General features: G+C 45.4%; 1 protein-coding gene across 1 annotated transcript in view; it reads left to right on the top strand.

The window, feature by feature from the left end:
- Positions 1–14,295, top strand: part of PHB1 (prohibitin 1) — a 34,023-nt gene extending 19,728 nt beyond the window's left edge. The window contains exons 4-7 of the mRNA XM_082271965.1: positions 85–227; positions 1,366–1,482; positions 3,098–3,193; positions 13,161–14,295. Coding sequence (XP_082128091.1) covers positions 85–227; positions 1,366–1,482; positions 3,098–3,193; positions 13,161–13,373 — 569 coding nt within the window. The 3' untranslated portion in view covers positions 13,374–14,295. The remainder of the gene's footprint in view (positions 1–84; positions 228–1,365; positions 1,483–3,097; positions 3,194–13,160) is intronic.
- The last annotated feature ends 1,526 nt before the right edge of the window (positions 14,296–15,821 follow it).

Genomic DNA, 15,821 nt, shown 5'->3' with positions numbered 1-15,821 from the left:
TAGGTATTGATAGTAAAAGTAGTATTGATAGAAAAGTCAGATACGTTAAGAGATATACATACCACTGTTGGCATTTCTCCCCAGATCTGCAGAATTGTAACATCACTCTGCGTATTCTCTTCCGGCCGTTTGCCAATCAGTTGCCCAGGATCTACACAAGCATTGGCGAGGACTACGATGAAAGAGTTTTACCTTCCATTACGACTGAGATTCTTAAATCGGTGGTGGTGAGTTTGAATAGCATGCAGATCCCACACCTGCAACGAAATCCACATAGTAAATTTTTACTTTATCTAATCTGAAAGTTTCAATATTCCAATTGTCCGTGCTATGCATTGCTTAAAGACAAATAAATTAAAACCTCCAGAGGAAGGCATAAAAAATCACCTAAGGCAATATCCTATTGCCAGGATCCATATCCTACATTGAGGGTAATTTGTCAAAACTTGAGCAGTTGTACATGGCGAGCAATCCGCTTCTGTATTTCATTTCAAAAGCTTAGTGGAACTATGCTTAAAGTGACAAAGTTTAGTTTAGTTTTTTTGCCTTATTTTAATTAAAAAAAATAAATAAAAATAAACATTTCATACTTTCCCCTGCAAGACCAATGCATAATGTGCTAGTATGCAAGACTTGCAAAGCCTTCCATTTTAACTCTTATTCTAACTACCCTGTGAATGGAAAATGTGTGTACTTACCTATTCTATGGGTGCTCCAGTCCGGTCACGTGATTGGCTGCCAGCACCAGCTTCAGGGGTGAGTAGGGACAGCTGACAACAGATGCACCATAGTAAGCCTATGGGTGACGTCACTGCCCAGACATTTTAGCAGTTGCCGGCGATCTCTCTTCTCCAATGAAGCCGGCGGCTGGGGAGATCACGTGACTGGATCAGAGCGCCCTATTGGCTTACTATGGGGCATCAGTTGTCCCTCCTCTCCCCTGAAGCTGGTGCTGGGAGCTGATCACGTGAACGCACCAAGCGCCCTTAGAATACCTATGTATGCTCATCTTCCTTTTACAGGGTAGTTAGAATAGCAGATAGAATGGGAATGGGAGCAGGTTTAGGCAGAGTTAGAATAAGCTTAGACTGAACAAGCCAAAGAGTTTATAAACAAAAATAGAATCGTCATTTAGTCCTTATGTGCCAAGGGGTGCACATTTGGAATAACAGAAGCTGATTGGCTGCCATGCACAATTGCTCCCAGGCTTTGCTCCAGTTTTAATAAATGCCCCCTATTTTTATTTCTCATTTCAGTTCTATTTTGTCTACATTCTTTCTCCACTCCTTCCCTTTTTTTATTTTTTTTCCTTTTCCTAATATTTTAGAATAGGTTTGTATTGATCTTTTTCTGAATCTTTGACAGGCCAGGTTTGATGCTGGAGAGCTGATCACACAGAGAGAGCTGGTTTCTCGGCAGGTCAGTGAGGATCTCACAGAGAGAGCAGCTACCTTTGGGCTTATCCTGGATGATGTGTCTCTGGTAAGTTCATTTTTGAACTGGTGCTGGATTGTGGAGGATGGCAATACAACAGCTTACATACTGTATGTACTGAACAAAAGTAGTCAGGATTTAAAGAAGTTGTAGCAAACCAAAGATTTCCCAGGCTGCTGCCACTTTTCTTTGAATCAACAAAGTGATTGTGTCTAACATTGAATCTGTACCTTATTATCCATCACAATTTTTTTTTTTTTTTTTTTTTTTACCCAACCTAAAGGAGGTCCAACAGCACTTGCTAGAAAATTTCAACACCCTGTTGGGCCCATTGGTTTGGGAACAATCCCCTAGAAAATGTTCTTCATTCCATTGTTTGATGCACTTGGCAGATTGTTTGACAACAAAAATAAAATGCCACAGAAGCCGCTCGGCTGTCATTACCGGACCAGTTTCCCCAGGCACTCAAAGTACTGTAGTCTTGCCGTAGATTACACGGAGCGGAGGGAGTATGGGAGGAGCTGGAGTGCAGAAGGCTGGAGGGGCTAAATTAAGTCCAGCTGGTGAGGCGGAGCTGGATGGCAGACGGCTAGAGACTGAGACGATCAGAGCCGAGTGCCCGGACACCCCCGAAGACGTGATCAAAGCCGCATTCGGCTCTGATCGGGTCTCCATGTGACATCACTTCCAGGTTTTTATGACTTGGCTGTTTTGAATGCTTTTAAGTGCAGAGGAGGGGTTTGGGGTCTTTTAGACCCCCAGATCCCTCCACAACAGTACCTGTCAAGTGTAAAAATTATATATATATATTTTTTAAATGTACAAAAATATCGGCTGATACTAATATTCAATGGCCAAAATATCGGTATCTGCAACGAAAATCCGATATCGGTCGATCACTAATTTAAAGTGATTGTAAAGACTTTTTTTTTTTTTTTTTTCAATAAAAATAACAAACATGTTATACTTGCCTTCTCTGTGCAATTGGTTTTGCACAGAGCAACCCCAATCCTCCTCCTCTCGGGTCCACCTTCGGCTCTCCTGGCCCCTCCCTTGGCATGCCCCCACAGAAAACTGATTGATTGCTATGGGGGCACCCAAGCCGAGTCACAGCTCCTTGTATCTTATTCAGATACAAAGCTGCGGCTTGGCCCTGTCCCTCTATCTCTCCTCATTGGCTAACTAACTTTGACAGCAGCGGGAGTCAGTGGCGCCGCTGCTGTGTCTTAGCCAATTAGGAGGGGGAGTCCCTGATGGCTGAGACAGTCGTGGACATCAGTGGATAGAGGGGGCTCAGGTAAACATTAGGGGGACTGCTGCACACAGAAGTTTTTTTTATCTTAATGCATAGAATGCATTATGATAAAAAAACTTTCTGACTTTACAACCACAGATCACAAGGAAGCAAAAAAGAGATGTTTCATTGTTGTGATTTACATACATTTTCGTGACTTTAACTAGTCATTACACTTTGCATAGAGGAGAAGCCGTACCTTGGTCTATATCTTTATGTACAATGTACACATAATGATGCTTCTCCACCATGTACATCTCATTGGCAGGATGATGGTTTTTTCAGTTTGTAATTGTATTTTGCTGCTCAGTAATTGAGAACTTCATTATAGTAACCGTTAAAGTTTTTCTTTTCTTCTTCTTCCTGTAGACACATTTGACATTCGGAAAGGAGTTCACAGAAGCTGTTGAAGCTAAACAAGTAGCCCAGCAAGAAGCAGAGAGAGCCAGGTTTATCGTGGAGAAGGTAAAGTGGACATTATCCATAGGGGCTTGGTGCCTAGATTTAGGTAGATCCCTAGAGGTTCTAGTGAATTTTATGCTTTTTCCTTGCAGACTTCCACAGACCTATATATACTTGCCTTTCTTTCACTCCCATGCCATTCTGTTTAGCTGTCAGAAGTTAAGGCATGGTCCCCTGTGATGGTTGGCCCAGCGCTGCCACATGGGTGAATCACTCATGCCTCCATATCTGAAAATATCAGCTCCAGAGGGAGAGTAAAGCATAGCTGAATATGTGCTGCTGGGGGAGGACCTTAAAGTGAATGTGTGACGATATACCTGCTTTGTGTGAAGATATTGCACAGATCAGTCCCCTACTTCCTTTTTGACAGTCCCCACCGTTGCTGTCTGCTCTTTCTTCTGAGTGTCCCGTTAGCAAGCCATGTGCTGTGGGGTTGCGTGCTTCCTTAGACACATATAGTGTATAAGCCACACCCCCTGATCCCTCCCCACAGGAGTTTGACTGACAGCAGCAAGAGCCTATGGCTCCTGCCGCTCTCAGTTCTCCTGGGAGTTCAGGAAGTGGAGGAGCAGCCAGGGACAATGCTGGATAGGTGAGAGGAGTCAGGTAGGTGTTTTTGGGGGTCAGTTAGTGGGGCATTTTTTACCTCAGTACATTCTTTGCATTAAAGTAAAAAGGGTTTTTAGTCTTTAGAACTACTCTGCTGAATGGGGACTACACATTACCCACTTCAGCTCCAGGCCATTTCTGGCACTTTGTGATTACATATAGCAACCCCCAAAAATGTCTATTTTTTTAAAAGCAAATACCCTAGAAAATAAATTGGTGGGTTTTGCAATATTTTATGTCACGTAGAGCTGCACAATTCTGGATAAAATCACAATTTGTTTTTGCTTAGAATAAAGATCATGATTCTCTCACAATTCTCGGGGCAACATCATCTTTTACATTATACAAAAAAATGGGGCTAACTTTACGGTTTGTTTATTTTTTTTAATTAGTGTGTATTTTTTCCCAAAAAACTGTATTTAACAGACTTCTGCGCAAATACAGTGTGACATAAAAGATTGCAATGATCGCCATTTTATTCTCTAGGGTCTCTGCTAAAATATATATATATTATATTATATACAGGTCCCTCAAAAAATTTGCATATTGTGATAAAGTTCATTATTTTCTGTAATGTACTGATAAACATTAGACTTTCATATATTTTAGATTCATTACACACAACTGTAGTAGTGCAAGCCTTTTATTGTTTTAATATTGATGATTTTGGCATACAGCTCATGAAAACCCAAAATTCCTATCTCAAAAAATTAGCATATTTCATCCGACCAATAAAAGAAAAGTGTTTTTAAATCAAAAAAAGTCAACTTTCAAAAAATTATGTTCAGTTATGCACTCAATACTTGGTCAGGAATCCTTTTGCAGAAATGACTGCTTCAATGCGGCGTGGCATGGAGGCAATCAGCCTGTGGCACTGCTGAGGTGTTATGGAGGCCCAGGATGCTTCGATAGCGGCCTTGAGCTCATCCAGAGTGTTGGGTCTTGCGTCTCTCAACTTTCTCTTCACAACATCCCACAGATTCTCTATGGGGTTCAGGTCAGGAGAGTTGGCAGGCCAATTGAGCACAGTAATACCATGGTCAGTAAACCATTTACCAGTGGTTTTGGCACTGTGAGCAGGTGCCAAGTCGTGCTGAAAAATGAAATCTTCATCTCCATAAAGCTTTTCAGCAGATGGAAGCATGAAGTGCTCCAAAATCTCCTGATAGCTAGCTGCATTGACCCTGCCCTTGATAAAACACAGTGGACCAACACCAGCCGCTGACATGGCACCCCAGACCATCACTGACTGTGGGTACTTGACACTGGACTTCAGGCATTTTGGCATTTCCCTCTTCCCAGTCTTCCTCTGGGTCCGGTCACCTCTTCTCATTGTGCAGCGTTTTCTGCCACACTTTTTCCTTCCCACAGACTTTCCACTGAGGTGCCTTGATACAGCACTCTGGGAACAGCCTATTCATTCAGAAATTTCTTTCTGTGTCTTACCCTCTTGCTTGAGGGTGTCAATGATGGCCTTCTGGACAGCAGTCAGGTCGGCAGTCTTACCCATGATTGCGGTTTTGAGTAATGAACCAGGCTGGGAGTTTTTAAAAGCCTCAGGAATTTTTTGCAGGTGTTTAGAGTTAATTAGTTGATTCAGATGATTAGGTTAATAGCTCGTTTAGAGAACCTTTTCATGATATGCTAATTTTTTGAGATGGGAATTTGGGGTTTTCATGAGCTGTATGCCAAAATCATCAATATTAAAACAATAAAAGGCTTGCACTACTTCAGTAGTGTGTAATGAATCTAAAATATATGAAAGTCTAATGTTTATCAGTACATTACAGAAAATAATGAACTTTCTCTGTCGCTCATTGACAGACGTATTCGGTGATTCAACACCCTCGGGTTATGCTGCCCTCTACAGGAGTAGGACTAGACAGGAAAGAAAACGTTCTGGCCACACCCTAGGGGCAGTCCCAGAGGGTATATCCTCTCACTTCCTGCTACAGCAAATCAGTTTTTTTCTGTCTAGTTAGGAGTAAGGACCTAGATACCTTGCTGGGATCTTCGGTCCTGGCAGGATTTTTTTCTTAGAAAAGATTTTTTAGACCGCTTTTTTTCTCCAGTGTTCCTGTGAGATCTTCAAGCAAGAAAGCTGAACTGGGCGACGGGCTGGATGTTGAGATCCAGTGGTCACCCCAGTTCAGCCTACGAGCGCGTGCAGGCCATAGCTCCGCGCTGGGTCGGCCGCGACATAGTCCCACTGGACGGGGACTGACCCTGCGAGTTAAACGTCTCGCTGAAACGCCAAAGACCATGAGTCACGGCGTCCGTATTGGTCGACAGCCCTCCTACCTCGGTGGAGAGGGGTTCTGTCAGGAGTTGGCGCCCGCCTGGTTCCGGTATGGTGAGTAGTATGTTCCCCCTTTTCCCCCTGACGGGTTTGTGGTGAACGCGGGCCCCTCTCTGTATGGTAAGGATGGGTTCCCCTCTATCCTATAACGTGTCACAGATCCCCCTAATTGAGTGTGATTTTTGTGTACAAGAAGCCAGAAGGCTTGGTTTGGGAGCTGACAATCTCTAATTGTAAAAATGTGAAAATGATTGTAGTCAGTGGCAGTACTAGAACTTTACTGTGATAGTATAAGGTATCCTACCTGTCAGAAGCCACAGGGCGATGTCTATACATGTATACTGCATTCCAGATCATTCCTCCAGCTAAGCAGATGCCTCCCGACGGCCACGGACCGCATACGGCCCGCCAGGGTCCGGTACCGCTGACCACCATGAGGGTGAAGGGTTGTGAGGCCGAGATCCTTCTGCAGACATGCCGCTATTCTGTGCAGGCCGCCGCCATTGTCTGGTAGATCGCACGAGGCCGCCATTTTGGTGTTTGGGTTTTGGTCTCCAGCATGGGGGCGGCCATGTTTGAGGTGACTCAAACACCTCGTGGAGCCAGGGGGAGGCGCCGGCAGGCGTTTTAAGGGGCGGAGCCGCCTCCTTTACCCAGGAAATAGGGCCAAAGACTTCCTGTCTGTAACAGGACAGCACTGAGCAAGCTGATGAAAACTTCTGTGCATCAGGGATGAGCCTTGGGGTCTCTCTCTCTCTCTCTCTCTCTCTCTCTCACTCTCACTCTCACTCTCACTCTCACTCTCACTCTCACTCTCACTCTCACTCTCACTCTCACTCTCACTCTCACTGAGGGGCACTGTTGCGACTGGGGGACACACAAAAAAAAAAAAAAAAGTTTTTTACTTTGTCATTTTTTTGTCGCTGGCAAGTGTCTTGTATTATCATTGACCCTGACGCATAGGTATCCCCCACCTGATCCCCTCCAGTACCCCACTTGTTTTTAATGCATTATCGTCAGTTTTGGAGTCTTTGGTATCCCGGGTGGAGGTGGCCTGTCAGGGACGGGGGTCAAGAAGCGACCCCCGCCTACCCCTATTGTTTATCAGATACGGATTCGGAGCTGGTCAATACAGTTGCAGGTCCCTCCTAGGGGGCTGTTGTCTCAGGTAAGATCTCCTCAGCAGTAAGGAGCACGTTTCTGCCTCCGCCATAGCACAAGAGCGGTGGATGCACTAGTTGTGTCCGTCCGGGAAACCTTTAGTCTTGAGGTTACACCGGCAGAGGTAGCTGAGACTGAGATTCCTTTTTGGTACTTGTTAGCCTACCAAAAGGGCGAAGGATTTTCCTTTACCCAAATGGGGTCGTTTTGAAACGAACTCCTGTTATTTCCAAACGCATGGCTAGGCGCTATCCGTTTGAGGAATTCCTCTTTATAAGATAGACGGTACCACCTGCTGTCTTGCCACAGACTGTTAGGATAAAAGGACCTCGTAACTAACGAGGACCTTCCTTTTCTGCTCATAAAGAGTTGTTCGTTCCGCGATAAGGCGAAACCCTCCAAAGCCCCTTTTAGAGGGGTTTCAAAGGGCGCTGGTCGGCTAAACAAAAAGTCCGGCTCAGCCAAGCCTGAAGAATACAGCCTGATGCGCCCCTACCCATCTCTGGGGTGGGGGGGGATGTCTTCACCGGTTTCTGGAGGACACAGGATCGAGTTTCGATCACTTCCACCGGTGCGATTCTTCCCTTCTAACATTGAACGGTTTCAGGGGTTCTATTCGAACCTATTCACAATGCCCAGGAAAGAGGGCAAGGTGCGTCCAAATCTGGACTTGGGAAGAAATAGAGTCCATCCGTACAGTGGTGGCCTCCCTGCATCAAGGGGATATCCTGGCGTCCATAGACATTTAGGAGGCCTATCTTTATATCCCCATCATCGCAGGACATCAGCGTTTTTTCGCTTTCCCAAAGTCATCCCTGGTTCCCACCAGGAGACTGAACTATCTGGGCCTAAAGCCCCATACACACACGCAGATCGTCGTCATACAAATGTTCGTCTTTTCTCCCCGGGATGTCGGTGTCTGTTGAAAAGTGCAAAGACAGCACAAGAATTTTGTCCGCAGACTTCAGCTAACTGCAGAAGTGATGTCATGTAATGGTTAACTTTCCCTGTGTTTTTTATTTTCTGAGCATGCCCAGTCTTGCAAATCTGCGGTCTGTTGGCTGATTTCTGTACTGACAGGCAAACAATTGTCCGTTCTGGTGTCCGCAGACAAAAATTTTCATGTTTGCAAGAAAGACTCTTGTCCGCGGATTGTGTGCAGACAGCTGTCGGAGGCACCATACTAACACGCATACAATCGGCAGATCTTTCGTCCGCCAACGTTTGTATGACGACGATCTGCGTGTGTGTATGGGGCTTTAGGTTGGATACATCCTGGGCAAGAGTTTCTCCTTGCGGAGAAACTCCAGAAGGTTAAGTCAATGATTCGGATGTTGCTGTCCGTCAATTGGCTGGGACTGATGGTGGCCTTCTTAGAGGCAGTACCGTATACCCAGTCTCATACCCGAATTCTCCTGAAGGAGATTCTTTTTTAATAGGAATCAGAATTCCGATTCCCTGGACAATCGGATCCGGCTGAGCGAGCGGACCAGGAAGTCTCCGATGCTCAACCAGGGGAAGTCATTTCTTCCGATAGTATTCAGATTACCAATAAGGGTATCGGAACTGAGAGCGATCAGATTTTGTCTGATTTACTGGATCGAGCAGCTCTAGAGCAGCCCGATTCGGATCCAATCGCATATGGCCTCTTCATCCAGAGGTTTTTCACTAGCTGTCCCTTCATTGGGACATCCCGGATGTGGATCTGTTGGCACCTTGGCTCAACAGGAAGGTGCGGAGGTTTGTAGCTCGCACCGCGATCCTCTAGCGGACGCAGCAGAAACGCTGATTGCCCCGTGGGGGCAGTATCAGCTACGGCATGCCTTCCATCCTCTCAAGTTGCTGCGGGAACTTCTTCGCAGGATAGAGGTGGAGGGAATTCCAGTTATTCTGGAAATTCCGGACTGACCTCGTCGAGCCTGGTACGCCGACTTGGTGAGGCTAGTCACGGACGCTCCTTGGAGACTTCCTCTCAGGGGGATTGCGGTCTCAGGGACCGATCTTCCATCTTGCTTTACAGTCGCTGGCTTAATGGCCTGGCCATTGAGACCCAGGTACTGAAGGACAAGGGAGTGTCAGCTTCAGTTATTCCTACCTCCAGTTAAAGCAAGGAAAGCGACTTCCAGCACATGGAAGTCTTATATTGCGTGGTGTGAATCTATTTGATTTCCCCCACATACCTATTCGGTGACCCGAATTTTGGTCTGTCTGCAACAAGGGGTTGAGCAGAAACTATCCTTGAGCACGATCAAGGGTCAGGTTTTCGGCGTTAGCAATCTTCTTTCAAGAAACCTTTGGCTAATCATTCCTTGGTGCGGAATTTCATCCAGGGGGTGCGACATCTGGCTCCGCCAGTGGGTGCACCCTTACCGCCTGGGATCTTAATTTAGTGTGGTCGGTTCTTCAGAAACTTCTCTTTGAAGATATTAGGGAGATTCCCTTGCTTACATTATCCCAGAAGGTGGCCTTCTTGGTGGCCATTACTTCTGTACGCAGGGTGTCAGAACTGGCCGCATTATCCTGTCGTTCCCCAGATCTGGTGGTTCATAGGGATAAGGTGGTTCTTCTCCCGAATCCATCCTTCCTTCCTAAAGTGGTTTTCGTAAGACGGACTCACTTTTTGTGATCACGGATAGCCCTTGAAGGGGGTTGCCTGTGTCTGCCGCGACCATATCCTAGATGGATCAGTCAGACGGTGGTACAGGCTTATTCTATTAAGGGTCGGAATCCTCCGTTCCCTGTTAGGGCGCACTTCACTCGAGCGCTCAGTACTTCCTGGGCCTATCGCCATCAGGCGTCAGTGGTCCAGGTATGTAAGGCGGCCACCTGGTCGTCGGTACATACCTTTACAAAATTTTATAAGATTGATGTGATGGCATCGGCGGATGCCTCATTTGGCCGCAAGGTTTTGCAGGCCGCAATTTGAGGAGACCGGTGGTCTACCTCGGGGGTTTTTTCTGTTGAAAAATTTCTGTTGAGTCTCATCACTGAGGATGAGCATTGTAAACTTCTAGTTGGCACCGGTTGGGCCTTCTAGATTGGATTTGATTTCCATTTTCCCACCCCTCATTTGTGGTACTGCTTTGGGACGTCCCGAGGGTGTTGAATCACCGAGGACTACGTCTGTCAATGAGCGACAGAGAAAAATGGATTTTTGTAAAATCTTACCGTAAAATCCTTTTCTCTTAGCTCATTGACAGACGTAGTACCCGCCCCTCTGTTTTTGAGTTGGGTTGGGTCAAATTCTCTAAACACTGCTTTGTGACATAACTGATTTGCTGTAGCAGGAAGTGAGAGGATATACCCTCTGGGACTGCCCCTAGGGTGTGGCCAGAACGTTTTCTTTCCTACTCCTGTAGAGGGCAGCATAACCCGAGGGTGTTGAATCACCGAGGACTACGTCTGTCAATGAGCTAAGAGAAAAGGATTTTACGGTAAGATTTTACAAAAATCAGTTCTTATCACAATATGCTAATTTTTTGAGAGGGACCTGTGTGTATATGTGTGTGTATGTATATGTGTGTGTGTTATTTATTTATATATATATATATATATATATATATATATATATATATATATCTCTAATGCTTGGGGGTTCTAAGTAATTTTCTAGCAAAAAATACTGATTTTAACTTGTAAGCAACAAGTGTCGGAAATGGGCTTAGTCTTTAACGAGGAAGTAAACCTGCTTAAAAAAATGTGAAAAAAAACCTGTAAAGACAAAGGCATTATGAGCTAGTATGCATCGCATACTAGCTCATTATGAAGTACTTACCTAAAAACGAAGCCCCCTCAGAGCCGACAGGACGGCTAACATGTTGGGCCATCCTGCTTCCTGGATCTCGTCCTCCGGCCATCTGATTGCCCGGAGGCGCGATTACGTCACTCCCGCGCATGCGCGCGGGAGCCGCCGTTCACGGCACTGGGATCTGAAGGAACGGCACGGGTGGCCGTTCCTTCAGAGTGCATGCGCCGATGACGTCATCGGCTGCATGCAATGTAAATATCTCCTAAAACGGTGCAAGTTTAGGAGATAAGTATAGCACCTATAGGTAAGCCTTAATGTAGGCTTACCTATAGGTAAATGTAAACAAAGTGGGTTTACAACCTCTTTAAGAGGTTCAACTGCCCTCACTAAGTGCCGGGTCACACTTGTGCGATGCGGGAAGGCTGGGAATTTGCAGCAAACGCAAAACGCACATCTGGCAGTTCACACTGCCATATGCGATACGCTGGGGGTGTCAATTAAATGTTAACGAAACGACACCCCCAGTTTGATCGCATATCGCAGTGCGATCTGACAGTTCGCACAGGATTGAATCGCACAAGTGTGAACCACTGTGGGATTCGATCCTGATGCGGCTGAAAAAATGCCTCATGTGCGACTTTTGTGCGGGTGCAGTGCGAATTTAGCCATACAAAGTGTATGGCTGAATTTGCACTGCACATCCGATCGCATGTAATGAAAGAGCAGTGCGCTCCGATATTACATGTGATCGCCGCACATGCGGAAGTGTGAATCGGCACTTACAGATGGAAGTTCATTCCTTTGATCTAAAAGAAGGAAATAATACATTGTTAAGGCCCCGTTCACATTGCCGCGATCCGACTTGGGGGGGCGACCTCCGAGTCTATGGCGGTCGCCTCCGGGTCGCCCCAAAGAAGCTCCAGACCCTTTTTCTAAGTCGGAGCGACTTGTGTCGCTCCTATTAGAACGGGTCCGCAGCTTCCCTATGGAAGGCGACCTTAGTGTGAATGGGGACTAAACATTGTGTTTATAGTTATCTCATAGCCTCAACAATGTTGATAAACATTTCCCCGGGACTTTTTTTTCTTGGACAGCTGTGAGTGAGCAGAGAACGGCTCTGTAAGATGCGAGGACATGCTGTTTTAAGATCGTGAGGGGGGTGGGGGGGTTGAATTTGAGATTGTAATTTTCTTTTTTTAACAATTAAAAAAAACACAATATATAACCTAATATTTTTGTAAAATATAAAACATGTTACACCGAGTAAATAGATACCAAATGTGCCATGCAACAGTGACAAACCACTTAAATGTTATCACTTTAGATTTAGAGAGGTGGTCTGGTTCTAGAATTACTGCCCGTGATCTGACGTTCACAATTATACTTCACATGTGAGGGACGATCTCTGTTTGCGTGCGTGCGGGACTGACTCATGTGTTCGCTTGTGTGGGCAAGCACATGGGGGACGGGGGCGCTTTCATTTTTTTTTTTTAATCACTTTTACTGCCGTCACAAGCAATGTAAACATCCCTTGTGACAAGTACAGTTTATGGAGAGATCTGGGGTCAAAAAGACCCCAAATCCATCCTCTGCACTTAAAAGCATTCAAAACACCAAAATCTGTGTTTTAGGAATGCTTGTATTTTATTTTTTTAAATGGTGCCCGTGACATTTGGGTAAATCGGAAGTGATGGCTGTTCATCTCTTCCGGGTTCCACCATGGAGACCCTATCAAAGCCGATCCCAGCGAGCTGCTTCTTGTAGCCGCAATCGAGCGGCTATTTAGCCGCTCCGATTGCTCTTACAAGCGAGCTGACCCCCGGCTTTAAAAAAAAAAAACAGTACTGCACCTCCAGGCATCATCCCAATACAACTACTTGAAGTCCAGCGACATACCGGTATGTCGTTTGGCAGCAAGTGGTTGCATAACCTTATACATACCTTCTGATCATTTCCAAAACCTTACATATTCATTAATATTTTTACTTACTGTATGGTAAGGCCTTTTATTATTCCAGTGAAACTATTTGACTGCGTTTGGTTGACTTTAGAACCAAACTTGGCTTGTCAAGACAAGGTCGTAAGACTTTACTGTGATCTTTTTATTTTGCCAAAGATTTGCTCCTCCTAAATTTTATATTCCTTTTTTGCAGGCTGAGCAACAGAAAAAGGCAGCCATCATATCTGCGGAAGGAGATTCTAAGGCTGCAGAACTCATCGCAACATCTCTGTCCGAAGCTGGTGACGGTCTAATCGAACTGCGCAAGCTGGAAGCTGCTGAAGATATTGCATACCAAATGTCCCGCTCTCGTAACGTCACATACCTACCCCCAGGGCAGTCCACACTACTGCAGCTGCCACAGTAACCTTTCAGGGCATAACTAACTCTCCCCCCAATGTTTGTATTTGTCACTGTGTCCTCAAAAGGGCTTTGACAATGTCAATATACCTAGGTCCCCTTTTACCAGATCAGGAAGCAATTAATATTTTTGCTTCTTGCACAATCCCACAGAATAAGGTGCAGCCGTCTGTAGTAACCTGTCTTAACCTGAAACTAGCATTCACTAGCTTTGTGGACAGGTGATGGAAAGGATAAAAGGCATCCTTTAATTTAAAATGAATTGGTTACTGCATACCAGTGCACTTCCATGGTAATGAATTGACCCCTCCATAAAAGTTATGGCTTGTGGTATAAATTCCTTATATCAGCTGACAAGCCTAATGGTGGAATGTATTGTGCAATCCATTGCATTGTGTCTACATTCTCCATTTTTAACAGCACTGTAAAATGGTGCCTATACCAAGCACTTACATGAATATATTGGGTCTTATGTACTTATCAATTACATCCTAAAATCAACTTCTTAGAGAGATATAAGGAGGCCGCCATTCCTTATCCCCTTGTGAAAATGCTAGTAATGTTGATCCAGTGGCATCAGTCGCCTTTGGAGTCCCTGACCTGGAACAAGTATAAAGATCAGGAGTTTTCTTCACTCTGGTTGCTTGTTCCAGGTCATTTACACAGGTATGCACTCAAAGACAGACAGCATTTCCAGAAAGTTAGCTCAGCAAGAACAGTGTCCAAGTTTCTCTTATGAGTGCTGTAGTTTCTTTTTCACATATATTTAACACTTCTGTAAGGATAGCCAATCTGTGCCTCTCCATACAAGATTCTTAACTGCATACCAAGTCCATGTCATTCCTCCCGTTTGGGGCTTTTTGGAAGGGGACTGTCTGTTCACACCTTTTGATTTGCAATCGGGCTTTTCATTAAAAAAATATACCTGTGATTGGTGTCCTAGCTTGTATTATTTTTGTTTTTTTTTTTTGTTTGGCATTAAACAAGAATGTTGACCATTTTGCACATAAGGTTAACCCATATGTGTGTGATAAACTTCTTTATTTCACTCTTAGTCAATTGCATATACCATTGAAAGTGTATCTATCTGTTTGATTTAAAGTGTCACTAAACCCAGGAGCCTGCATTCACTATATTGGGTCTCCCACGGTACACAGAACAAGGAAATGCAATTATTTTAGTAAATATAAATTCCTTAAAACCTTTGCTCATCAGCAGTATATACAGGGTTCATACAGTCATGAAAATCCTGGAAAAGTCATGGGATTTTGACATGACACTTTCCAGGCCTGAAAAAGTTGTGGAAAATGAGTAAACCCCACTAAGTTTTGGAGAAGTCATGGAATTTTGTGCAACTATTTAATTTAGAAAATGTCTCTGGGCCCCCTGTATTCTGTGGGAGCTGGGGACAGTAAGTGGACTATTTTTTTCTCTGTTTTGGGTTTAGGCGGATTAAACTCGCCGCAGCGCGCTGCACAGCTGAAGCCTGGTCACTGGCCTCTTCAATATGAATAGACCGTGACAAGCTGGGAACTCTGCGGTGGATTGATCCGCCTAAACCTGAGACCAAGAAATAGTGCACTTAACTGTCCCACTCCCAGGGGCGTACCAGCGGGGAGGGAGGGGGGGGCGCGCACTGGGGGGTGTCAGCCGGGCCACCCGGATCGCCGCACTAGGGGGTGTCCGTGGGGCCGCCCGCATCGCCGCACTGGGGGGGTGTCAGGCCGCACAGGGGGGGTGTCAGTGCCCCATCCCTGGTGTCGGTAGGAGGAATGGTGTCCCATCCCTGGTGTCGGTAGGAGGAATGGTGCCCCATCCCTGGTGTCGGTAGGAGGAATGGTGCCCCATCCCTGGTGTCGGTAGGAGGAATGGTGCCCCATCCCTGGTGTCGGTAGGAGGAATGGTGCCCCATCCCTGGTGTCGGTAGGAGGAATGGTGCCCCATCACATTTGTGCTGTCTGTGCCCCTGTTCAGATTTCATCTCACTTTCTGTCCCTGTGACAATTGGATTTTGAAATGTTTGGATTGTTGTGGGAACAAGGATTGGTGATATAGCTTCGGTGGAGACACCTTTTTCCCATGAGAACTCTTACAAGAGTGAACTTCCCCCCCTCTTAGGGGCAGATTTCCTCTCCCTTCCTGTTGTCTCCCCTGTAAGTTGGATGTTTGTAACTCAGGGACTGCCTCTATTGCAATGTGACGTCATCCACTTGACCTGATGTGGGTCATGTTTGAGCGTGTATAGAAAGGTCGCAATGCTGACACTCCATACAGTGCATGAAAAGACAGTGGTGTCCCCCTACTAGCGGAGGTGCGAGTGGCAGAATTTTATAAACGAAAACACTTGACAGAATATGAACAAGAGAGACAAAAAAACTATGTTAAAGAAAAGGTAATTCTGAGGGGTTTGATAACATTTTCGCAATGACTTAGGTTATATTTGGAACATTTTCAT

The sequence above is a fragment of the Pelophylax lessonae genome, assembly GCF_965119305.1.
Source record: "Pelophylax lessonae genome assembly, chromosome: 11".
NCBI lineage: Eukaryota > Metazoa > Chordata > Amphibia > Anura > Ranidae > Pelophylax > Pelophylax lessonae.
Note: the sequence above shows the minus strand (reverse complement) of the source record. Positions and strands in the feature narration are given on the sequence as shown.